Genomic DNA, 25,740 nt, shown 5'->3' on the forward strand with positions numbered 1-25,740 from the left:
GTTTGAACACACCCCACCCAAATCTAACACTCTCTCTCTGTACATGTTACATCTGGGTGGTCTTCTGTATGCCGGCGGTCGGGCTCCCGGCGCTCAGTATACCGGCGCCGGGAGCCCGACAGCCGGCATACCGACACTTATTTTCCCTCGTGGGGGTCCACGACCCCCATAGAGGGAGAATACGCGCCACCGTGCCCGTAGCGTGGCGAGCGCAGCTAGCCCGCAAGGGGCTCATTTGCGCTCGCCACACTGTCGGTAAGCCGGCGGTCGGCCTCCCGGCACCGGTATGCTGGTCGCCGGGAGCCCGACCGCCGGCCAGCCGTAGTGAACCCGTTACATCTGCCCCCCCTGCAGTGCACATGGTTTTGCCCATTAACTAACAAATTTGCTGCTGCGATCAGATCTGAATTAGGCCCTGTGTCCATATGAAACAGCAGCCAGTTTGGTACAGGTTGAGGATGGAATGTACTAACCTTGCGGTGTACATCCCGCCACAGAGTGCATCAATACTAATTGCATATGCACTAACACACAGGTTCTAAAACTCGGTCCTCAGGACCCCACACGGTGCATGTTTTGCAGGTCTCCTCACAGAATCACACGTGACATAATTAGCTCCACCTGTGGACCTTTTAAAATGTGTCAGTGAGTAATGAATACACCTGTGCACTTGCTTGGTTTCCTGCAAAACATGCACTGTGTGGGGTCCTGAGGACCGAGTTTGAGAACCACTGCACTAACATATGTGATTAGTATCGCAAAGGACAGCTTTCCTGATAAGAGCTAACCTTTGCAATGCGCTCCGGTTCCTGGACTTCTAGGTTTATGACCTGGGAGTCCATCTGCGCATGCGCAGAAGGATGCTGAGGCCATGGGACATGCTAGGAGGGATCACTTTGGATCCCTCACACAGTGCAGCTGGCATTACCCTCTACATCGGAGCCCCGGCGTTGGGGCTTTAGTACATTTGGAAATTCTGTCATAACCCAGAAAACAGGGTTTTTATCGCATTTCTGCTCTAGAACATCCTGCTCTAAGTCTCCAATATCCATATAGCTGATATCCAAAATACAGATGTAGCCATGCTCATTTTACTGCGATGCAGCGTGCTGCATGGTGCGCCAGCCTGCAACTATTTGCAGCCAGCAATCACTTCATTAATTCCTTTAGGCATGCCATGCAAGCTGTGCTGCAACATGCTGCATCGCAGATAGATGAGCATGGCTACATCTGTATTCCGAAATCTAACATTCTTTGAATGTGACTGAGATAGTGGCACCTTCTCTGATGGTTCAATGAGCACAAACTTTGTTTCATGCACAATATTAGTAAAATACAGTATTGTCTAAAATTACATTCAGGCTATGTGTATAAGGTGTGCTATATATGGGTTGGGTATGTTATGCCAGCTGCCTGGATCCCGGCGGTCAGCATACCAACAGTGTGGCCAGTGCAACAAAGCCCCTTGCGGGATCAGTGTGCTCGCCATGCCGCGGACTCAGACGCTCGCTGCTCTCGCCACAGGTTCTATTCTCACTATGGGTGTTGTGGACACTCACGAGTGGGAATAGACTCTGTTGGTCAGTATTTCAACTGCAGGCATTTTTAGCATTTGGGATCCCGGCGTCGGCATGCTAACTGCCGGGATCCCAAGCGCCGGTAACATGACTGCATCCCCTTTATATGATACATGCATTTCATATTTAGACTTGGTCCCATCCCCGATATACCTCATTATGGTATACAAATATTCCAAAATACAAACAAATCTGAAATCCAAAATACTTCTGGTCCCAAGCATTTTGGATATGGGAGATTTACCCTGTAGGAGCAAGGAGAGTCTCCTGGTCTCTGTAGCAGTCTCTACTTTCCCCCTGACCTGGCATTTTCTTACGCAGGCATTGGGTTGGCACCCAAAATCACACTGCCAGGAAGTCCATGCAACTTGGATTGGGCACACACTAGAATTAGCAGAACCTCTCTCATCTCATGAATTCTGGACCCCAGGTAAATAGTCTTCTGGGATTGGGCTTCATTTAGAATATTCCTAAATGATGTCCTATGACACTGAACTTTGTGAGTGGCATTAGGCATTAATATGGGAGTTCAGCAAATAGTGCAGAGGCTAATAGTAGTATATACAAAACTATTAAGCTGACCGTACACTGGGCCTGATTTAGAGATGGACAGAAATGCATTGCTGCATGCAAGCAGCATTGTATTTCCATCTCATCTGAAGGAGGGACATGCAGGAGATGTTTCAGTAGAAGAGAAGCCTCCTGTATACTGCTGCCATCCCAGTACTGTGACTGATGTCGCAAGCGGGGATTCAACATCGCGTTCCATGCAGATGGCCGACTGAATAAACTCCAGCTCCCTCAGTTGGTCCACGGAAGCAAGGGCTGCGAGTCCAGGACCCTGCATGGTAACACACACACCCCTGGCTCTCTCCTCCCAGAAAACGGCCCCCGTTTCTGGGAGAGCAGGCCTCCCCCGCCCCCTCTGCACCCCCTCAACAGCGCTGCCTGTTAATCAAGCAGAGGGGAAGTGCTGGTGAGATCGCAAGGCCGGTTCTGCGCATACACAGAGTGGACCTTGCGCAGCCGCAGATTCCCGAAAATCAGGAAACTGCATGTAGACACAGACCTGTGGTCAGGTCGGAATCAGGCCCACTGAACAAAGTGAATGATTGTATACTGCATACATGATAATGATAATTGGTCAACAAAAACAGCAAAGAAACATCCGGGACTTGATTATGAAACATGTTTAATCTGCCCAATCATGGTTCCGCCAATTCATGCAATGCACAGTCATGTTGCCTAGACATTGTTTAGTGCATGTAGGCACAGGATAGTCATTACCGTAAATTGCCCAGCCCCTTGTTTAGGCGATTTGTGTGCTTAATGTGTTAGTCTATGGCCATCCTGAGCCTACATCCACATTGGGCAAAGTAATTTATTTTTAGACATTGTTTCAAACCACTTTATATTTCTTATACATGAAATAAGTTATTACTGATATAACATGCTCTGATCAAGGTTGTTTTTTTGCTGGGTCCTACTCTACTGGCCCTATGAGCTGACATTCTCCTGCTACTCTCTTCAAGCTAGAGATTGACACTCTGGGTTTTTATATTATTCTCTAACAATTTCTCTTTTTTTTCTTCTTCTGGTATTAGACTAAAAAAACCTCTGGGTGCACAGGCAGGTGGTGAAGAGATAATTGGGGATGTACCTAGCACCTGAAGGAAGTGCAGCCTGGGTCTCCCTGCCTCCCATTGTTCCTGTGAATGTGTCTGTGACTTGTAATTAGATGTTATTGACGATGATAATAATATACCCAGTGTTTATAAAGCCTACAAATAGACATCGCAGTGTTTGATTGCTGTAAATTACAGTTTGCATAAATGATACCGCCTCCTGGATTAACCTATAATATTCTATGTGTTAGCAAAGATTTAAAGTATTTTTATTTATCACTGTAAGTGTAGATTTGTTTGGTTCGATATATCTGGTAGCCATTTTGACAACCTCCCCTCCCGTATCACCCTCTGTACTTACTGGCAGTCCTTGTAGGCTCGCTGGTTCCATCTTTGAAATTCAATAGAAACAATATCCCCTCCCCACCCTCCTCTGAGATAGAATCACCAAAACAAATCAGCCGGTAGCTCAGTGTATGTCATCCTCTTGGTTTTGATAGATACAGAACCCGTGAAACACAATCCATTGTGAAATGAAATAGGATCTGCTTGCTCTGGAGCCTGGTGACAGTAAATGCCCGGGCTGTAGCTACATGTGCCGTGTAACTGATCACTGGTCGGTCCTTGCTCCTGTGTCGGTGCAGAGTAAATCTGGGCGCTGTTCTCTTATTGCCTTGGCACCTAATCTTCCCAGTAAGAGATGTCTCCATAGAGACACTGAGAATGTGAGGCAGCTCCTGTCCCAGGAGGACTAGGGTTGGGAAGAAAAAAAATGCTCTTACCTTGAAAGTAATTATTAAGCTGTACAAATGAATGTGCCTTACCGTTTACCTGAGACTTTGGATTATATACCTCAAGTAAACAATACATAGAAACACAGCAGATATACACGGTGACGTGTTTAGTGAATAAAGAACAGAAATTATTTTGAATTTTTAAATTCAAATTAATCGTTTGTTTAACATTGTTGTCGTTGGAATATGTAAATAGGGAGTTCCTCTACTGGTCCATAATTGTGATCTGTTTTGCTGTTAGTTTTTGTTTTGTTTGTGTTGTGTCGCTCAGATTTCTGTAAAATAAAGGCTTATTTCTAATGGTCAATTTCTAAATACAGGTGTGTGCTACAGTACACTCACTTACCACACCAAGAAGGGCTGGCAACAGAAATCTTAGGGCCTGGTACAGGTGTCCCCTTTGACCCCTCCTGTTGCCGGCCCTGACACCAAGGAAAAGGTACAGAGGATGATTCATATCTGTGAGGTTCCAGAGTAGTCTTGCGTATTATGCTTCTGCGCACAGTACTGGTGATAATTTCTGCTCTTAATAGGTGTGAGAATTTCCTTAAGATCACACTAAAAGGTAACATGTAATGATGCTATCAGGACCTTGTGGGAATTGAATAGACCACATAGATACATATTAAACTAAGAATGGAATTCCTTGATTAAAGATATCTATAAATCCAGTAGTAACTTGAGGGCAGTCTGAGGCCTGGGTCAGGGACGGATTAATCCTTTGTGGGGCCCAGGGCACTGAAAACGGGGGCCCTCCTCTCGGGCAGCGCTGTATATATCTATCTATATATACTGTATAAATTCATATATACACCATTCTATTATGTCTAGCAAATGTCCCCCACTCCTTCTCTTATATATAGATGTGTCCTCATACATCTTGCCTTAAAACACCACGTAGTGGGAGATGCCTGGCGTGGGTGAGCTGACAGATAACGTGCAACTCCTTTAGCGTAGGGCATCTAATTTGCCTCACTATGCAAATATGAAGCACAAGCAGACTCTGCTAATTAAAATTATATACAGCATGCCTTTAGTCTGTGTGCGAGAAAATCTCTGTAACGTAGCATTTCATATGCAGATACAGCCGCGGTCGCACACAGAATATAGGCATGCCACATATCATGTTAATCAACAGAGTCTGCTAGTGCGACATAGTCACATAATTTTGCAAATAATATGAATTTTTATGGAAAAAGTCGCACTTAAACAAAGACACTCTGCGCTATTCAGTGTGACTAGAAGGGCTGTTTAACGTGCAGGGAAGCTAGATGTAAGTGCACACAGCTGTATACACACCTTATTTTCTCTCTCTTCTTCTCTCCCATCACGCCCGCCCATTATACATGGTCAAGCCACATTATTATGACCACCTCCTACATATGATGTTGGCAGCGCGCAGTCCATAATGTACATCACGTGTCATCCACTGGCTTGGTTGGTATATAAGGTGTGATAGGCCGTCTGCACACACATCACTCGTTGCTATGGTGGGCAATAAGCTTTCGGGCCACGGGTGGCAGTATTTCGGAAACAGCGCAGTTTGTGAACTGGTCGCGTGCTGCGGCTGTGAAGACGTACCCTGACTGGACAAATGGCACCATTGTGAATAACCAGCGTGGAAACTGCGGCGTACTACGTGCCACTTATGTGAGAGGTGAATATCGGCTACGAAGGTGCGTGAGGGCCGAACGATACGCTACAGTGGAGCAGCTCACCGTCAAAATGTACCTGTACTGACCTACCAGCACCTTATCGAGTCACTCCCAGCCGGTCTAGCCGCTGTCCGTGCTGCGCACGATGGTTACTCTCGCTATTAGTTGGTGGTCATAATAATGTGACTCGACTGTGTATAATATGATTAATGATTTTCTCTCCATTATATTATTGCTGTCAGAGCCAGATTAAATGGGGGGGGGGGGGGGGGGGGCAGGAGGTGAGAGGACCCAACTCTGGCGCTGCAGCCGCAACTCTCCCAACAGCCGCACGGTAACTATTATTACACAGGGGTGGGTGTGATGAGTTGCACTTTTAATTATTGTGACCCTCCAGCTGGAAAACCCCATTGCATCCATAGTGGTGACATACTGAAGTGACAATGACAATTAAACTCACAGCTTCTTGCATGTAGCGTCCTCAGAGCTCAATCACTGTCTGACTACAGACGAGCATCCCCCCAACATTTATATTGCTCCCTATGAAGCTCAGTGCTGTGAACACTAGATCCTTTAGCTGCAATTGCACTACTGCTAAACCGTAGCATATGCCGCCACCCTAAGCACGCAGCAGGTCACACAATTATCTTTGCACTGTACTAATGTGTCTGTATGTACTAATTGTGCTCCTTACTATCTTGCAGCTACTGCACCAGGATATTCTGACCAACCTGTTAGACAGAATACAAACACTAAGATGATGTTTGCACCAAAAACAATTCACTTACCGAGTTATGATGGCCGTCAATGCAACAAGATGGATCGAAAGCACCATTGACGTTCCCCTGATAAGGGACTGTGAGATACTTTGATTTCCGTTGGGCGTTGTGGTTCCGGGTGGCTGGTTTTTGTTGCTGCCCATTGTTCAGTTTATTAACAGATAAAGGAATGTCTACAAAAGAAACAAAGTTAAAAATTTTAAGTGCTACTAAATCAACTACTGGACATCAGAACTTGTGTACGTGCAATGCTAAGATAAAATACATAAAAAAACACGAATGATTATTTTTACTTAACAAAAATCTGACAGCATGTCTGCCCCATTCCTTTGATCAAAACTGAAGTGTTTACATATAATTGTGAACACTTTTAGAAACCTTAGTGTAACCTTGAGTCCTTCTAACATTTGTAGCGTGTCGGGGCTGGATGACCGGCGGTGGGGATCCAGGCGGTCAGCATACCGATCCCGGCTGCACAATTCCGGCGGGTGGGAGGGGGGGGGGGGTCCAGCGCAAATAAAGCAGCGGGCTCGGCAGCTCACTGCGCTTGCCACAGGTTCTATTCCCATTCTATGAGTGTCGTGGACACCCACAAGTGGGAATAATCCTTGTTAGTCCAGCATGCCGACTGTAGGGCTTTTGATCGCCTGGGATCCCGATTCCCGGCGTCGACATGGTGACCGCCGGGATCCTGAGTGAGGGTCACATGACAGGATCCCTTTACAGCATCAGTCACCTCCTTCCTACCTCTCTCTTACAGTCTTTTTCTAAGTCACACTCTACTATAACAAGAAAAAATGTTCTTTATCAGTAGTAGTATTCGGTGAAATAAAACCCTGATTTATTAACGTCTTAATACTGGGCCTTATTCAGATGCGGTCGCCATGCCAACACAGCTGTGATCTTTTTTAGTGATGGAACTGCGAGGCATCGGCAGTGTAGCAGCTGCCACAAGTGAACAGCGATGCCCACCGAAGCCATCGCAACATGCCCAGCAACTGCGTACTCTGTTGCAACTGCGGCACAGATACAAGGAGCAGAGACTGCCTGAGTGCACATGGTTGTGCAAAATGGCGGTGGGAGCTGCGATGATGATGCCATGTTTTATGGGCACGAGATCGCAGTTGTGCACCAAGACACACCCCGAAAATGGTCATGACATGCCTGTATTTGTTCAGACACTCCCCGTTACCTCCCTCAAATGGCCTCTTCCTGTCAAACACTCTACAACTGATTCCTCACTGTGAGCGGCAACACAAATGTACCTTGGTCGTGACGCATGCGCAGTCTGCCTACAATTGCTCAGTTGCGACACCATCGAAGTTTCAACAGCATCTGGATAAGGCCCGATGCTACTAGTTGTTAAACTCTTCTTAAATCAGCCTCTAAGGGGTCTATTTACTAAGCCTCGGATGGAGATAAAGTCACTGGAGATAAAGTACCAGCCTATCGGCTCCTAACTGTCATTTTTCAAACACAGCCCTTGACATGGTAGTTAGGAGCTGATTGGCTGTTACTTTGGGGGTCATTCCGAGTTGTTCGCTCGGTAAATTTTTTCGCATCGCAGCGATTTTCCGCTTAGTGCGCATGCGCAATGTCCGCACTGCGACTGCGCCAAGTAAATTTGCTATGCAGTTAGGAATTTTACTCACGGTTTTTTCTTTGTTCTGGTGATCGTAATGTGATTGACAGGAAGTGGGTGTTTCTGGGCGGAAACTAACCGTTTTATGGGTGTGTGCGAAAAAACGCTACCGTTTCTGGGAAAAACGCGGGAGTGGCTGGAGAAACGGAGGAGTGTCTGGGCGAACGCTGGGTGTGTTTGTGACGTCAAACCAGGAACGACAAGCACTGAACTGATCGCAGATGCCGAGTAAGTCTCGAGCTACTCAGAAACTGCACAGAGAAGTCTTTTCACTATATTGCGAATCTTTCGTTCGCAATTTTAGGAAGCTAAGATTCACTCCCAGTAGGCGTCGGCTTAGCGTGTGTAAAGCTGCTAAAAGCAGCTTGCGAGCGAACAACTCGGAATGACCCCCTTTGTCTCCAGCGACTTTATCTCCATCCAAGGCTTAGTAAATAGACCCCTAAATCACACATTACTCCCGATAGCACCTCAACCACTATACTAGGAGCCACAACACATGAAAGTGATTGTCAGCACACCGCCCCAGTAACATCACCACTGCTCTTTTTTTTTTTTAAATGTTTTTATTGAGAATTTTTCAATAATGAATACAAACAGACAATCGGTATCAAAAAGCCATGTAGCATTAGAATTGTACAAATCAGAATGTGATAAGATGGAGGGGATCATAAACCGTCATCTCAAAATCGTATTCTTCAAACAACTCCCCAGAGATATAAAGAATGGCAATACACATAACCAATGAAATAAACAAATTCGAAAGAACATTCAACCACACATTCATACCACAAGACACACAGACGAAAAAAAGGGAAGAGGGGGGGGGGGCCTGAGGAGATCAGGACTCCCCTACCAGTAGTCAAAAAGAGAATAAATTATTTTTTGTTTTTTTAAAACATATATTGGGGCAATAACAGAACAAATAGACAAAATGATCAGTCATCAGACACAGTTTTGTAAGATGTCAACGAAAGGCCATCAGGCAGTTGTAATATATGAGTGTGCTGCAAAGGAGCTAAGGATTCCACCAGGGGGCCCCATTTCTTAAAAAAGTGGATTACTTTGGTACCTAAATCTGGCAAGGTGGATTGCCTCTCGAAGTATAATAGTGTTATCAAAGAGGATTTCAAAACTTCCAACCTTGGGGGGGATGCACAGATCCATTGAGTTAAAATCAGTTTCTTCCCAACTGTAAGAATCACCCATAATAGGGGAATAAAATTTGAGAGAGAGCGAGGTAAGTTCCAAACATGCCCAGAAAGGAATCGGGAGTCAGGGGGATGTTAATACCAAAAGTGTGGCTTATGTACCATTGTACCTTGTGCCAAAACTTCATTATCTTGGGGCAATGCCAGAAATTATGCATAAAGGAGGCATCTGGTGCCTTACACTTGGGGCACCTGCCTGATTCCGCAGGAACCATATGTTTCCGCCTTCCCGGCGATATATAGGCTCTGTGTAAAAACTTGTAATAAGTTTCCTGCAGTTGGGAAGAGTGTAACACTTGGTACAACTTTAAAGATATCTGCCCAAGCTACATCCCGGGAAAAATCAACACTCCACCTCTGTGACCAAAGTAACCACATCTTATTTTACTTATTACCCGTAGGTAGTAGGTCCCAGTAAATCCATTGGGTCTTAAAACGTTGTTTGTTCATCCTAGTGAGCAAAGCTACCAGGGGATCAGGCTCATCCTCGGACCTCCACACAGGCGGTAAGGACTGGACATAGTGGCGAAGTTGGAGATACTTAAAAAAGTCTGAGCAATGGAGTCCAAACTTCTCCACTAGGTCCTAAAAGGAGTACAGAACACCTCCTGGCTCAAAAACATCTCTCACCACCGCTATACCTTTCTGTTTCCAATTTTGAAACCTGATGTTTTCCAAATCCGGTGTAAAACAAGGGTTGCCCAAAAATTGAATAAATCTAGATTGCCCAGGATGTCTATCTAAGGCAAAATTTATGGTCCCCCAAGCTTGGTAAGTATCCCAAAATAGTATATTGTTCTTGACACTTAAGGGTAACAGATTTTTGGGGGCATGTATCAGTGCACGCAGATTATACGGTGCCACAAGGGATTGTTCAATATCATAGTTAGCATAGGTGGAAGACACTAATAGCCAATCTGAAAGGTATCTAAAAGAAAACTGCCCTGGAGAACGCTGCTAAATCCGGTACCGCTAGACCCCATTGGGTTTCTTAAGCTTGAGTTTGGATAGTGCTATGCAGGTTCGTTTTCCACTCCATAAAAATTTCATGAATAGTCTGTCATAAGCAAGAAGATCAGCCTTGTTAAGTTGAAGAGGTAATAATTGAAGAGCATAAGAAATCTTAGGGATTATGATGCTTTTTAGTACGGCTACTCTACCTAGTAAGGAGACCAAGAAAATAAAGATTGCGACACTTTAGTCAGGATAGGAGAAAAATGAACTGAATAAAGATTTGAAAGCTCTATAGGGATAAGGATACCCAAGTATTTAAGTGTGGACAGGAGAGGAGGCCTTGTGTAATGAGGAGGGGTTAAGTGGTAAAAGTTCGGATTTAGACATGTTAATTCTATATCCAGCAAAGGAGCCGAACTTGAATAGCAAGGACATTATGGCTGGTATCGATTTGTGGGGGTCTGTAATAAACAATAACATGTCGTCAGCAAAAAGGCTTAATTTCAATTCTTGATGACCGATAGAAATACCAGAAAACTGCGGGAGTTCTCTCAAAGCTACAGCCAGAGGCTCTATAGCTAGGGCGAACAGTAAGTGGGATAGGGGGCAGCCCTGTCGGGTACCTCTATGCAATTGCACTGGTTCAGAGAGATAGCCATTGCAGAGTATACGTGAGCTCGAGGAGGCATACAGGGTCTGCAGCACACTGCAGAGGCCCAGCGGAAACCCAAAGTGTGATAACGTAGTAAACAGATGATCCCAACTGACTAAATCAAAAGCTTTCTCAGCATCTATAGACAATATAAAGTGTGGGTTCTGGTCCCCACTGAGCCTCACCCAGTGCGCCGCAGCCAGGACTTTTCGAATATTGTTAGAGGAGTGCCGCCCAGTGATAAATCCAGTCTGGTCCATATGAATTAAAGAGGGTAAAAGGGGTTTTAATCTGTCTGCTAAAAATTTTGAGAATAATTTGTAATCTACATTAAGTAGTGAGATGGGCCTATAGCTGCCCGGGAGATTAAGGTCTTTCCCCGGTTTAGGGAGAAGACGAATCATGGCGTCATTAAAGTATCGTGGGATTTTATGGGAACACAAAATAACGTTGAACACGTCCGTCAGGGTTGTCACTATGTGAGAATGTAGGATTTTATAAAATTCCCCTGAAAAACCATCGGGACCTGGAGTCTTAACTGGCTTCAGAGACCTTATTGCTTTCTCAACTTCTGGAAGAGTAATTGGAGCACAGATGCCATTAGCCAGAGAAGAATCAAGAACCGGAAACTGCAGAGACTGCCAAAAAGAAGATTTAGAATCCAAATCAATCTGGGGGGTTGCATATATATCGGAGTAAAAACCGGAAAGCACAGCCGCTATATCTCTAGATTCTGTAGCAAGGGAAATATCATGGCGTGTAAGCACCTGTATAAGCGAGTCTGGAGAAACTCCCTTTAATAAATTTGATAACAGTCATCCTGTTTTATTTCCAAAACGGTGAAACCTATGATTTTTATGGAAGGCATGTCTATCTCCTAAGGTTTTTAAAGTGGCCTCAAAGTGGGTTTTAGCTGCAAGGTAGAGACGTCTGGAGGATAATGTGGGTTTTGTCTTAAAAGTAGTCTCAGTCAATGTCTGTTGGGCTAATTTAAAAGTGGTAGCAAACTGCTTTTTGCGGCGAGATACAAATTCTATTATACGACCTCGAAGAACAGCTTTTGCAGCCTGCCAAAAAAGTTAAGGGTCAGTTAGAGCCATGTCAGCATTTTCCTTTTGAAAGTCCTCCCGAAACACTATCAATTGTTCCCTAAAGGAAACAGAGGAGGCAAAAACAGTAGGAAATCGCCACCTCCTAAAAGCACCCACATCCAGAGAAGTAGAAAATTCCACCCAAACCAAAGAATGATCAGAGATGGCCATAGGTTCTATACTAGTCTGCACCAAACTGGGGATTAAAGAATCAGACAATAGGAGGAAGTCTATACGTGATAATGTATGATGAGCGGCAGAGAGACATGTAAATTCCTTCTCCGTAGGGTGAAAGAATCTCCATACATCAGTAGTCTTCAATTGTTGCATTATATATGGAATACTAAGCTTTGGGGGGGATCTCGAGTGTGTGGAAGAATTAGTATCCAGTATTTTCGAGGATATCATATTGAAATCCTCGCCTATAATTAATGGCATAGATGAATACGGGAGAAGTTTTGAAATGAGTAGGCGGATAAATTGTTTAGAGTACTTATTGGGGGTATAAATGGCACAGAAAACATATCTCATATTATAAACATCAATTTCCTGTACTATAAACCGGCCTTCTGGGTCTGGGACAGATGTTATTATCTGGATCGGGAGTCGGGATCTGGCTAGAATCATAACACCTCTAGCTTTTGTGGAATAGGGAGCATCAGAAAGAACACGCCAGCCTAAAGTACCCAATTTTTGGGCTTCAGGTTAGAGGAGATGTGTTTCCTGCAAGAGTACAAAATCTAGCTTCCATTTATTCAGGTACATAAGACATTTTTTTCTTTTGATCGGTGAGTGTATACCACCGACATTCCAGGTCGCTACTTTAAGAGTAGCCATAAATCCGTCTTATATTGAGAAAGACAGACAGACAATATATAAAACAGTGTAATAATAATATCAATTCGTGAACAGAAAAGTAAGGAAATACTGGGGGGAACCTGAGGAAGGTGGAGGAGGGGGGGAGGGGGGGACACAAGACAACCAGACATACCCAGCCACCAGTAGCGGATCTTGCCACGGGCAAGCAGGACTTTTGCCCGGGGCGCCGCCTTACGGAGGGCGCCGGCGCCATCCGGAGGGCGCCGCACCAGGGCAAGATCCGCTTCTGCTGTGCCCCCGCTGCCGCTGTGAAGGAAAACTAGAGTTTCCCTTCGTGGAGAGGTCCTTTACTGTGCGGTGTGCGATGACGTCATCGCGCACCGCACATTAAAGGACCTCTCCACGAAGGGCTTCACAGCGGCCAGCGGCAGCGGGCAGCACATTTCAGAGCGCTACAGTAGTCTGTACAGGGGGCGTAAATTACCACGCCCCCTGTACGAAGCCACGCCCCCCATTGCCGCCCGGGGCGCGCAAAGCCCCAGAACCGGCCCTGCCAGCCACACCAAAACAACACATAAACATATTAACAGTAAAACAAAAAACACAGTTTCAGAGAATTCCTTGCTTGGAAAACGCTGAATTCTCTCTTCAAGAGACTTCACAGCAGGCAAGGAAGGCCTTGCACTATGCAGCATGGAGGTACTCACTCCTAGCCACCACCACCTATCATAATCAATAAAGGGAGTACCGGTTACCCAAACATAAATATATGACCACAGGAAAGGAGAGAACAGTACGGAGACTGCCCCTGTCTGAAGACATGTCCAGAGTCAGACAAGGTGTACATGACTGCAAGACCACATCCAAAACATTAGGGAAAAATAAAATGACAAGGGCACTGCAGAAACGAACAACTATCACGTGTAAATTGGAAAATTACACATTATCCGTGAAATTCCTGGGTCAACATAGTCAGTCAGCCTCATTGTCGGAACGATTTGCTTCGGAGATACATGCCTCTGCATCCTCAGGAACTGTGAAATCTTTAAATGAGGCACCTTCAAATACCCGCAATCTCGCGGGGTATAGCAAGGCGAACTTACGCCCTGCTTGGGCCAGTTTAGAACAGGTAGGGGGGAAAGCTTTACGCAACCTGGTAAGCTCAGGGGAATAGTCTTGGAACACTAAGAGCCGAGATTCTTCCCAAATGAGATCCTTCTTCTTGCGTGATGCAGACCACAGGGCTTCTTTGTGTAAGAAGTTGAGGCATCGAAACAGCACCGGTCTGGGTCTAGCAGAGGCAGAGGAAGACATACGCGCAGGACCCGTCCTGTGGGCCCTTTCCACAACTAAATCGGAACAAATGTCAGGTATCCCCAATAAATCAGGCAGGGTATTACGCAGAAAGTCATACAACGCGGGTCCTTTGATGGCTTCCGGAAGGCCAATCAGACGGAGGATGTGTTCTCGAGATCGTCCAACTTCGCCCTCACCATTGCAGCAGAATCATGTAACTTGATCATTCCCTCCTTCATGTCAGCTATAGCTTGGAAATTTTCCCCAGCAGTGTGTTTAACATGAGAGATACGTTTAGCAAGTATTTTACACTGACTATTTATATCAGTAACTGCTTGTTGCAAAGCTGCAGCATGTGTCTGTACTTGCTCCTGTAGCAGGGGTTGCACTGTCTCACTGCTTTAACTATATCTTGGTAGGGCAGAGGGAGGTCAGGGGGCTGCTCAGCGTTGGGAGGCTGTTTACCTGACTTTTTTGAAGCAGGTCCGTCAGCTTGTGGTCCAGAGGCAGGGTCCCCGGCATCAGGCTGAGTGGCAGGTGCCATTTTGGATGTGGACCCGCGATCAGGATCGGGCCACGAACGGGCTGATTTCCCTGGCATTCCGGCCACGAAGCGATCCATACACAGGGGGGCAACCTGAGGCAGGTATGGGGTGCTGTTAGATGCCTGGAAATGGCATGTAGCAGGGTAGATAGGTGGCTGGCACTGGAGCTGGCTCTGGGAGCTGCTACTCCGGGGATGCGGTCAAGATGCCGCCGGCCGGAATCCCGGCTGTCGAAATACCGACGCCGGAATCCCGACCGCCACAATCCCGACATATTCTCCCTCCGTGGGTGTCCATGACACCCATAGAGGGAGAATATAATAGTGTGCCGAGCGTAGCGAGGCACCGTGCTCGCAGCGTGGCGAGCGAAGCGAGCCCGCAAGGGGCTGCGTTCCGCTCGCCACCCCTGTCGGGATTGTGTGGTCGGGATTCCGGCGTCGGTATTTCGATTGCCGGAATTCCGGCCGGCGGCATTTAGTACTGATCCCGCTACTCCATGCAGCACCAAACAGGAAGTCTCTCTATCACTGCTGCTCTTATAGCTTTACATTTGGCAGAAAGATGGCTAAAAATTAGTCATTTCTGACAACACATTGGAAACAAAAAATGATAGTCTCCGAAACCATGTTCAATATTCCAGATACGACTGCTGAAAAAAAGGTTGCCGGCTAGTTTAGGCTCATTCAGCATCTTTCATGTCCATTCCAGATGAGCATTGTCGAGTGGTTTATTTATCTTTTGACCCGGCTTTGAAGATCGTCAGATTGTTCGGTCATGAGGATCTTATGTGAAAGTTGGATGTGGAATCGGCTTTTCGTCTTCTACCCTTACATCTGTCGGCCTTTTGGTTTATGAGTTTTCAGTTAGACAACGGCTTCTATGTCGACAGATGCCTGCCCATGAGTTGCTCATTTTCTTGTGGGTATTTTGAGCGGTTTAGTACCTTCTTGCAATGGTGTTTGCAAGAGGCCACTGGGGAATGGGGGATTATGCACTATTTGGATGATTTTCTGCTGATAAGTCCCCCGAATTCAGATCATTGTAAGATTTTGCTTGACAAGTCACTGACATTGTTTGAGTCTTTTGGAGTTCCAATAGCAGCGGACAAGAACGGGGGTTCTATGGAGTCCTTGGTGTATTTGGGTATTCAAATCGATACTCAGGCAGGTTTGTGCAGGCTTCCCGATACAGTCGGGCGTCTCCATATGGAATTTTGTTTGTGCTTGCGACAGGAAAACTCACTCTTAAGCAGTCTCAATCTCTCTTGGGCTTGTTTAATTTTGCTTGCAGGGTGATCCCTATGGGTAAAGTGTTCTGTAGGAAATTGGAAAGGGCAACAGTTAAACCATTTCTTGCGCTTATCTCTGGAAATCTGCAGGGATCTGCGCATTTGGGATGCCTTTCTTTTCCAGTTGAATGGGGTGTATTTATGGCAGGAGAGTGCCGTTCCAAATACCGTATTAGAGCTCTTTAGGGATGTGGCGGGTGCCTGCAGTTTTGGTGCTTATTTCGCGGGTAGATGGTGTGTGGCGCGTTGGCCGGACGATTGGGTGAGCAATCGGTTGATAAGGAATAAGCTGTTACTCGAAATTATTCCTATCATGGTGGCTTTGGAATGATGGTGTCATTGCCTGCGGAATAGGGAGGTTGTTTTTTGGTGCGACAATTTGGGAGTAGTTTTTGCCATTAATAGACAGAAATCTACCTCCCTACCAGTCCTGAGGGTCATTGTGCAAATCATATTGACATGCTTGGTGAACAACATCACGTTGCGAGCCAAGCATGTACCAGGAGTGCGTAATGACATTGCTGATGTCCTTTCCTGTTTTGATTGGGAACGTTTTAGATGGTTGGCTCCTTCTGTACGTCCATTGGGTGATGAGTGTCCTGATTATGTGTGGCAGGTTATCCATCAGGACTGGAGGACCTAGCTCACAGGTCCTTGGCTCCTGCGACGTTTGCGGCCTATTTGGCATCGTGGGAGCATTGGAATCATTTCCTGCTGGAGAGGGGCCATAGTGGTAAGAACTTTTATGACTTGATTCTTGCCTAAGTGTGGCGTTTTTATGTCGACGGGAAGTCGCGCGCTTACGTCGGACGGGTTCTCGCGGGCATTTCATATTTTTTGCGTCTTTGTGGGGAGAGGGACTTTACTAAGTCCGTTTTCCTTACGAGGGTTCTAAAAGGATGGGCAAGGGTGGTCCCACCTTTGCCTGACAGAAGGCGGCCGATCGATGGTTCCTTGTTGAGATTAATTTTAGGGTCGCTGAGGAAGATTTGTTCTTCAGGCTACGATGTTCGTCTCTTCAAAATGGCCTTTGTGATGGCTTACCATGGAGAGTTCAGGGTGGGTGAGCTGGTGTTAGTTTCTCGAACAGTAGCTTCACCCATGCTGGCTAGCCATGTCGTTGTACGTCCCGACGGTTTGTGGTGCAAGATACAGCACTCAAAGGCTGACGTAGTTGGCAGGGGGCAGTGGGTCCGAATGGGTCGTGGCAGCGAGCGCCGCATTTGTCCGGTGGTCGCGGCTGAGGTTTATTTGGGCTTGTGGCCTCATTCACCTGATGGGTGGCTTGTACACAGTGACGGTTCCCCATTGACTAGTTATCAACTACGGTCAGTCTTGAAACGTTGTATATTGCACCTGGGTCTTTCCCCAGTCGACTCTGGGACTCACTCTTTCCGCATCGGTGCTGCTGCAGCTGCCGCTGTGGCGGGTTGGTCCGAGTTCGATATCCGGGCAGTGGGTAGTTGGAGGTCTGGTGCAGTCAGGCACTATATCAGGCCTTTTCCTCGCAGTGCGCCCCTTTGAGGAGTAGCCACTCATCGCAATCGCCTTTTGCAATTGCGGTTGGCATGAGGAATTCTTTGTTTTACCGTCGGTTTTAATTACGGCTTCTGCCGGCTGACGGATGTTTGTGTTTTTTGCCTCAAGTCAAATTGGGCGACCCACATCCCCCCCTTCCACGGTTAGGGTGTTTTCACTTCCCATTTTACATGTTTCGTCAAACTTATTAATGTTTTTCTTACACCATTATTTTACAGGACGGCGGTTAGATCTGCAAATAATTTGGGTGGTTGGACATTCATTTGTTTATTAGCTTTCTGTATCTCCGGTAGTCACCGATGTTAGGAGTTTCCCAGAGCTCCAACTTATGCGATGGCTGGGCCATAGGGGCCTCAGGTGGGAAGGTCTTCGCGAACTGTTAGTGTCCTCGGCATCCCGGTTTGGTTTTCCATTGTTTCTGATTGTTCATTTGGGAGGCAACGATTTGGTGGTGAGATTGGGCCTTGATGTCAGGTGCGAAATTAGAAGGCACATGTTGCAGTTGATGACCGATTGGTTTGGAGGAAGCTGGCAGTTGGCCTGTTCAGAACGGTTAGTTAACCTTTGATTTATTAGGCTTATTTCCTTAAGGTTTTTGATTAGAAGTTTGTTATATGTGCTTAGTGTTTTAAGCTATGGGCATCACTGGACCAGGTGGGCCCATATGCTATAGTTGTGTATTCTCATATGTGGCTCTTGGGGCTTGTGGCCCAATTTTTTATCCCTGTAGGGGTTGAGTGTTATCTCTGCCCTTACGAGTTGTGTCATGGTCAGGGGTAGTGGCAGGAGGTTGACCCTGGCCATGTGGGGGCAGATGGCCCGTGGTTGGATTGGATTCTGGATGGTCAGGGATGGTGGCAGAAGGCCGATCCTTGAACATATGGGCAGAAAGCCCTTCAACATATATTTTGTTTATTATTTGATATTTATAAGTGTTTTATATGTTTTATTTTATATGTGATATTTTCATTATGTTATTTATCTTCGTGCAAGTTCTAATCATTCTTCTCCCCGCCACCTTAGTTAGAGAGGGATTTCTTGCATCTGAGTCCAGTTTTTAATAGGCCTTCCTCTCAATAAATAAAAAGCTGACCCCTTTCATGACATATTTCAGTTGTCAGCGTCCTTATTTATTTAGATAAGTGAGTGTGAGTTATGTGCGGATGCATCTGACCGTGTGACGTTTATGTTTGTTCATCAATTAAGCTATATCAGATGTTCGCATCAGTCTCATAGAGGTCCGCTCAATCTCTCAGTGCAGTCACGGTAGCAGATTACATCATGACTAAGCACAAGGCATTCTGCTTAGTCATGATGTAATGAGAGAGGCTGCTTTTCCCTCCAGGTGAAGGGACAGCATAAGACATATGCTTGGCCAGTTGCTGTGCTGTAGCTTTGACCATGTGCCTTACTCAGTCTTAAGTGTTTTCTTACTACATGAAAATCTCCTATTGGGACTCATTGTGCCCACAAGGCCACTCCCTGGCACATGACATTTAACAGTCACGTCCTTGTAAGTTGTCAAGCTGGGGGCTTTCCCAGAGCTCCGGAACTGCTGGGCAGCACCTAGCCTCTCCCAGCAGAGTGTGGGTGACGTGTGCATGCTATGCAGAGCATCAGTGACAGAATGCCTCCCAACCTCCCCTGCCCACGGAACACGGTGGCCCACAGGCAGGACAGCAAGACAGTACCCAAAAACTGTCTTGCTGAAATTGGTACGTTGGAAGGTAAGCACAATGTGCAATATTTTTTCCTTTCCCAATCCACTTGGATACATAGTATATTTGTTGTTATCTGTAATGGGTTTCCATTGTGTGCTGTCATTTTCAGCATTTTTTATGCCCAGAGTGAAGCCACACCCCCAGTCGCTATTCACTCTCATGTCAGCTAGGGGAGAGAGCCACTTGAAGAGGAGATGGTTGCACCTTGAGATTTACCTCTGAGACTAACCCAGAGGTAACCAATCAGCTCCTGTCATACCTTTAAAATGACAGCAGACAATTAGTTGGTATTTTATCTCTCTCCACTTTATCTCTCCCCAAGCTTTGATAAATCTGCCCCTAGAAGTTGTTCCTGGCTTCCTCCCAATGTGTGTGTACGAAATGATGACAGATAGATTGCATTGCAACGTGAGTCTCAAATACACCTAAGGGATTAGAGAAATATACTGTATATTAATAAATGAGACTGTGGGCGGGATGTACTAATAGACATCACCGCCGATCGTCACAATGCTAATCATATATATACTAACATATGCGATAGGCATTGCGAAGGACAGCTCTCCCGATAAGAGCTGCCCTTCGCGATCCCCGGCAGGTACCTCACATCTGGGTTTCGGCCCTCGAAGTCATTCTCCGCATGTGTAGAATGACGGGCCGGCCGCAGGGCATGCTGAGAGGGATCCGATCGGTTCCCTCACACCAGCGATGCTGAGAGAAGACCATAGGCTTCTATGGGGTATCGCCAGCAAAAGCTGGCTATCCCCTCACTGCATTGACCTGATGGCCGAGGCTTTGTACATTAGGACAATGCGGTAAATGGGGATTTGCCGCATTCTCCGCTTAGTACATCCCGCCCTGTGTGTTACTATGTGAGATCTGACTGATGTACAAGATTCCACAGAGCAGGGCCACAACTGGGGGGAGACGCCATATTTGAGGGGGCGCCAAGACAGTCAGAGACAAAAAGTGGGGAATCTCATGATGAGTCAGAAGCATGCCTTCATGGGGCTAGGCTTCAGAGGTTAGACCAGGGCTGGAATAACGGGGACTACAGTGGGTGAGTACCCCCAGGCCCCCTCTCTCAGGCACCCCCTCCCCAGTCAGAGCTCCCCTGACCCATTTTTAGCTGATGTCCAGTCCAATGATTGTGACCGGGCTACATGGCTGTACCTGTGCCACTGGTCTAATCAGCAGGGAGCAGGCATAGAGGGACAGGGATCACCCAGCACAATAAAAGTTTTTTTTTCCTATGTACATAGCACGAGTGACGTCATGCCATTACACGCGCTGAAGAACAGTGTGTGAGGAGCCTGCTGCCGCTGCTGCCTTAAGGAGGAGCAAGGAGAAGATACGGGAAATGGGGGGTACAAACTTCTGTAGAGACCCCAGAGGAGGATAGGGAGAACAGGCTGCCGCAGAGAGACAGACAATTTTCTGCCTTGCCCCCGGTGACAAAATTCCTAGTTTCGACCCTGCGTAGAGATACATTGGACCTGCACCCACATCCCCAAGTCAAACAGATAAAGAAAAGAAACACTAAGTCTACATATAATTTTTGTAACAGTGGGCACAGCAAAGTACCCTATAGATTTACCGCTACATATTCATGACAGGCTAGTCCGCTGAATGCTCTGCTCCATCTCCACTGCTACTGGTGTTAAGGCCTGTACACACTGGTCGATATATCGGCCGTTCTCTTGAACGGCCGATATATCGCGGGACCGTCGGCCAGTGTGTACGGCCGATACGCCTGTGAACTGCGTAGTTCACAGACGTATAGCGTCGGCCGCGCAGCACAGCCGACGGCCAATATATCTACCGATATTTTGGCGCGTCGCTGTGTGTGTACGGGGCGGTCGGCCGACCGCCCGTACACATGCTGCGGCGGCCGGCGGTGATTGACAGGTGAACTGGGCGGGCCTGTGTACACGCCCGCCCAGTTCATGACTTCAGTCCCCGACGGATCGGGCAGTGTGTATGCTCAACACACTGCCCGATCCGTCCATAGATATATCTGCAGATCAATTGATCTGCAGATATATCTACTAGTGTGTACCCACCTTTACTGTGAGCACGGCTGTACAATCTGTGCACTGCCACAAGATCCTGTTTAAGTCTATCCAACCAATGTGCTTTCAAAGACTTCTTTCCACTGGTGTCTACTATTTATCAACTGTATACATCACAAAAGAGTACATGCATATCAACAGGGATAATATCTATTCTATGCAGGGGGCATGGGTTCATAGAAAGGTTCCGGAGGCGAGATAGTTGTTGGTAGAGAGGTCCATGGGCTTTTTAAGACTTTGCATCATTGCACCTAAATAATTTGGAATATGCACAATCCAGGATCACAGGAGTGTGACAGTCCCATCGCAGTCCGTCAAAAGAAAAAATCTTACATTTCCAATACCAAATTTACTAACTCTGCAGTAATGTAAAGTATTTATGCATTAATAATAGAATATGGATTGTTGTCTCATTAGCATAACAATTTTATTTATTTATAATGGTCTATTGCAGTAGTACAACATCATAATATAGGGGATATGTATCAAACCTTCGAGAGCAATCAACCAGCTTCTACAGTACAGTGGCTATCATATATCTATCACAGTTTATAAAATAACAGAAGCGGATCAGTTACATTGGACAACTTTATCTCTCGCAAAGGTTTTAAACATCTGCCCCATGTCCTTTGTCAGTGGGTCTTCTGTGGGCAACATACAGTAACATACCATTAGTACTGTGAAGTGGTCTGTATGCAAATCACCACAGGACTCTGGATAACTGCAGAAGTGTGTCTTTACTCATTGCGTCATGCTAAATAATGGCTGCAGAAGAACTTCCTGAATAACAAGTGAAAGGCAGTGATGCAACATCCTACCCGCCACATTAAAGCGACACAATGTACATCAACAAGTACAGTGTTGGCTGACACCATTAAGAACTGTATGTTCTCAAAACTGGCTTACATTCAACTCAGCAGATTTAATGTGAATATAGATGAATCAGGACATGAATTATTCTGCACATAGAAACAGAGAAATTGACGGCAGATAAGAACAACTTGGCCCATCTAGTCTGCCCATTTTTACCTTTTGGTAACCTCGACCCTATCTGATCCTTAGTTCTTTGTAAGGCTATTCTTATGTCTATCCCAAGTATGTTTAATTTGCTCTACTGTCTTAGCCTCTACCACCTGTGATGGGAGGCTATTCCACCTATCCACTACCCTTTCTGTAAAGTAATCTTTCCTCAAGTGTCCACGTGATAGAAACATAGATCTAGACTCAGATTTAGACTCAAGACAGATTCAGTGACAGCCTGTGCTGCCACGTTTTACATGAAGCGTTTCCTTACAGAACAGTTCTTAGAATTCTTCAAATCATCTACATTTTGTTATAGTAACAGTTCCACCCATCCAGCATAACATTTGATATTCACAAAGAAAATACTCTCGTAAACACAAATAATTATTAGGAATTTGATGTATTGCACCTCTGAAGTAAGGAGAGAATTTGGCCGCAGTAAAAATGACCAGTTGCCCATTATAAAGTGAAAAATGGCATTTGTAAAAGCTTTTGGAGGCATAACTGTGAAAAACAATCAAACATTTGCTGTAATTTTCTAAACTATACCAGAAACATGAAAGCTAGATAGGGATTGGTTTCTATAGATAATGTGTCTGTCCCTTCTCCTTTACCTGTACAAAATGAGGCTTCACACGGAATGGGTTTGATGGAGCTTGATGTGGAGGAAACTAAGGTTGGTCCTCTTATCTGTACACACTGGAAACCATTCTTAAACGGCTCAAAGCTTTATTGATTTGTAGTGTTTTAGATAACTATATTTTTTACTTAATACATTTTTTTTTAAATAAAATAAAAATGTTCTAAACTAAAAAAAGATGACAGTAGAATGTTTTTATTATTATTATTATTATTATTATTATCATTATTATAGTAGCAGTAGCAAATGTGACTATTATTAATGGATTATTTTTAATAGTAATACTAACACTACTGAATTTAAAAAACGCTGTAAGTTTATAATTAGCTGCACAATATATTATTATTATTATTATTATTATTGTTATTATTATTATTATAATAGCAGTAACATATTTGACTATTATTAATGGATTATTTTTAATAGTAATACTAACACTGCTGAATTTAAAAAAAAGCTGTAAGTTTATAATTATCTACACAATATATTATTATTATTATTATTATTATTATTATTATTATTATTATTGTAGCAGTAACATATTTGACTATTATTAATGGGTTATTTTTAATAGTAATACTAACACTATAGAATTAAAAAAAAGCTGTAAGTTTACAATCACCTACACAATATATTATAATTATTATTATTATTAGGTTTACATAAATAATGTAATTACACGTTTCTACATTTAATGCTGCAAAGCCGCCGGAAAATTGCTTTCTTTTCCATGCAGGATGGTTGGGAACAATGAAAAACTGTGTAACAATGAAAGGGTTTGGTGATCTTATCATACAACCCATTAAGAACCTAGCAATCTGGTGGACCATTATGCAATAGGTAGCATCTATCCTTGTGTATCAATGCCTATTTCCCTATAGATTGTAAGCTTGCGAGCAGGTCCCTCCTACCTCTATGTCTGTCTGTTTTTGCCCAGTTTTGTTCTATATTACTACTGTTCTTCTAATTGTAAAACGCAACGGAATATGCTGCGCTATATAAGAAACTGTAAATAAATAAATAAAGGGCTAAATAAACTATTACATACAATTATTACATAAAACTGCTGATCATTATTATCCTGTGTTCTTTGTGTAAGCTTCTTGGAGATTGTATATTAAAGAGTGCTAAATATGCAGTATTTACTCATTTTCTATTATTATTATTAAACCTCTCATTAAGGAGTTTTTTTAATTGACATAAATAAATATTGAATAAATGTGAAGTACCCGAGGTTTACAGTTCTAGTACTATATTACGGTTCTTAAACAGTATAAACCTGTTTTTATCATGTTGTATGTCATGACTGCCCCCCGCCCTCCCCCCCACACATACACACTACGAGCTGCACTTTTAAAATGCTGTAACCTAATAATTCCTCAAGTAGCTGTAAAACAATTAATTGTAGTACGTGAGGTGAGTTCAGGAAGTACAACAAATAACATTATCCTCATCCTTTGTCAGAACAGTCACAAATATCCAACCACATTAATTATGAAAGAAAAAGCTTATATTAACCACCTGCTGCAGAAAACACCTTGTTTTAAATTTTGTTTTATTATGTATTTACATTTAGAATTAGTCGTTTAACTTAAGTAACACTGTTTACCTATACTAAATTCTGTATGTATGTATTTATTATTACAATACAATTAGATTTCATTCTCTCTTCGGATGCCACGTCATTATACATGTGTACATCCAATTTCCTGGCACAGTTATTTTTTTTAATAATTCTATCATACTGTATGTCCAGAATATTCGCTACAGCACAGCAGAGATTATAATGCATTTAATGTAAATATAGATATTATTGACCTTGTCACTAAAAGCCCCCCGATCCAATGCATCATGTCATGTTTACAAAGAGAGATCTATGTATTTATTTTAAAGCCCTGAGTCACAAGGCTTAATAGGAATATTCATAAGGGTTATAAAACACACCTCGAGTGCTTTACTTGGAAAGCAGGAATACTGTCTATACTGAGTGCACCTGTTACACAAGCCCAAAGAGAAATCATTTATTCAATAGCCACATGCAACTGTTATTGCACCAGGCAAACAACGAAGAGCTCCATAAATGTAATTCATGGAGAGAAACAAATGTAAACAATATCAATACTTTGGCAGGATAAACTCACCTGTAAGTTGTGCAGGGGGAGCGTCCATACTGCAGAGAGGGATTTGTCTGCTCACTGTTGAGACAGAGCTAATAGGATGATGTGTCTTCCCTGTTACTGTGTACAATCTGCTCCTGTTTCTAACCTGTCTTAATTTGCCAATGGTGCAGGCTGCTAATTCCATCCCAGTTAGAATCTTCTTTAGGCAAACACAGAGTGGAACTAATTAGCCAGACCTTCTGTTACTATAATCGCCAGCTTCGGAGAATAGTTGTAGTAATAATAATAATAATAATATCAACACAAAAACCATCAAAAAGCCAAATAGAAAAATAAATAAATTCGTATTATGTGATGATTCTTTTTTCAAAGGATGGGACACAAAGAGGAACTATTGTCCTTGGTACGTCGGAAAACATTAAAATTGAAAGCCATTCCATTTGTAGGACTATACAAAAGGGAAATAATGTGGAAAATCCAGAAGAAGGGAAATCCAGTAAGCATGACAGGGTCCTGCTGTCTGTATGTTGCCCTATTATAGATAGGATAACAATGCTTTTTGTAAGTTCTAAGAACTCTTCTGCTTTAGGTTATGGAGAGTTGAGCCTTTTAAAGGTCTATTTTGTTTTCAATTGAGGTACGCTTGCTATACAAAGACGCTTACCTGCTGTATAAATGAAAAGGCTTAGCTTGTAAT

The 25,740-nt window shown here is 44.4% G+C and overlaps 1 protein-coding gene across 1 annotated transcript in view; it reads right to left on the minus strand.

The window, feature by feature from the left end:
* ANO2 (anoctamin 2) overlaps nucleotides 1–25,301 on the minus strand; it is a 498,883-nt gene extending 473,582 nt beyond the window's left edge. Inside the window, exons 1-2 of the mRNA XM_063928499.1 lie at nucleotides 25,065–25,301; nucleotides 6,440–6,603 (exon numbers count right to left, since the gene is read on the minus strand). Of these exons, the coding sequence (XP_063784569.1) occupies nucleotides 6,440–6,603; nucleotides 25,065–25,227 (327 nt within the window). The 5' untranslated portion in view covers nucleotides 25,228–25,301. The remainder of the gene's footprint in view (nucleotides 1–6,439; nucleotides 6,604–25,064) is intronic.
* Between the last annotated feature and the right edge of the window lie 439 nt (nucleotides 25,302–25,740).

Source organism: Pseudophryne corroboree, chromosome 6 (assembly GCF_028390025.1).
Source record: "Pseudophryne corroboree isolate aPseCor3 chromosome 6, aPseCor3.hap2, whole genome shotgun sequence".
NCBI lineage: Eukaryota > Metazoa > Chordata > Amphibia > Anura > Myobatrachidae > Pseudophryne > Pseudophryne corroboree.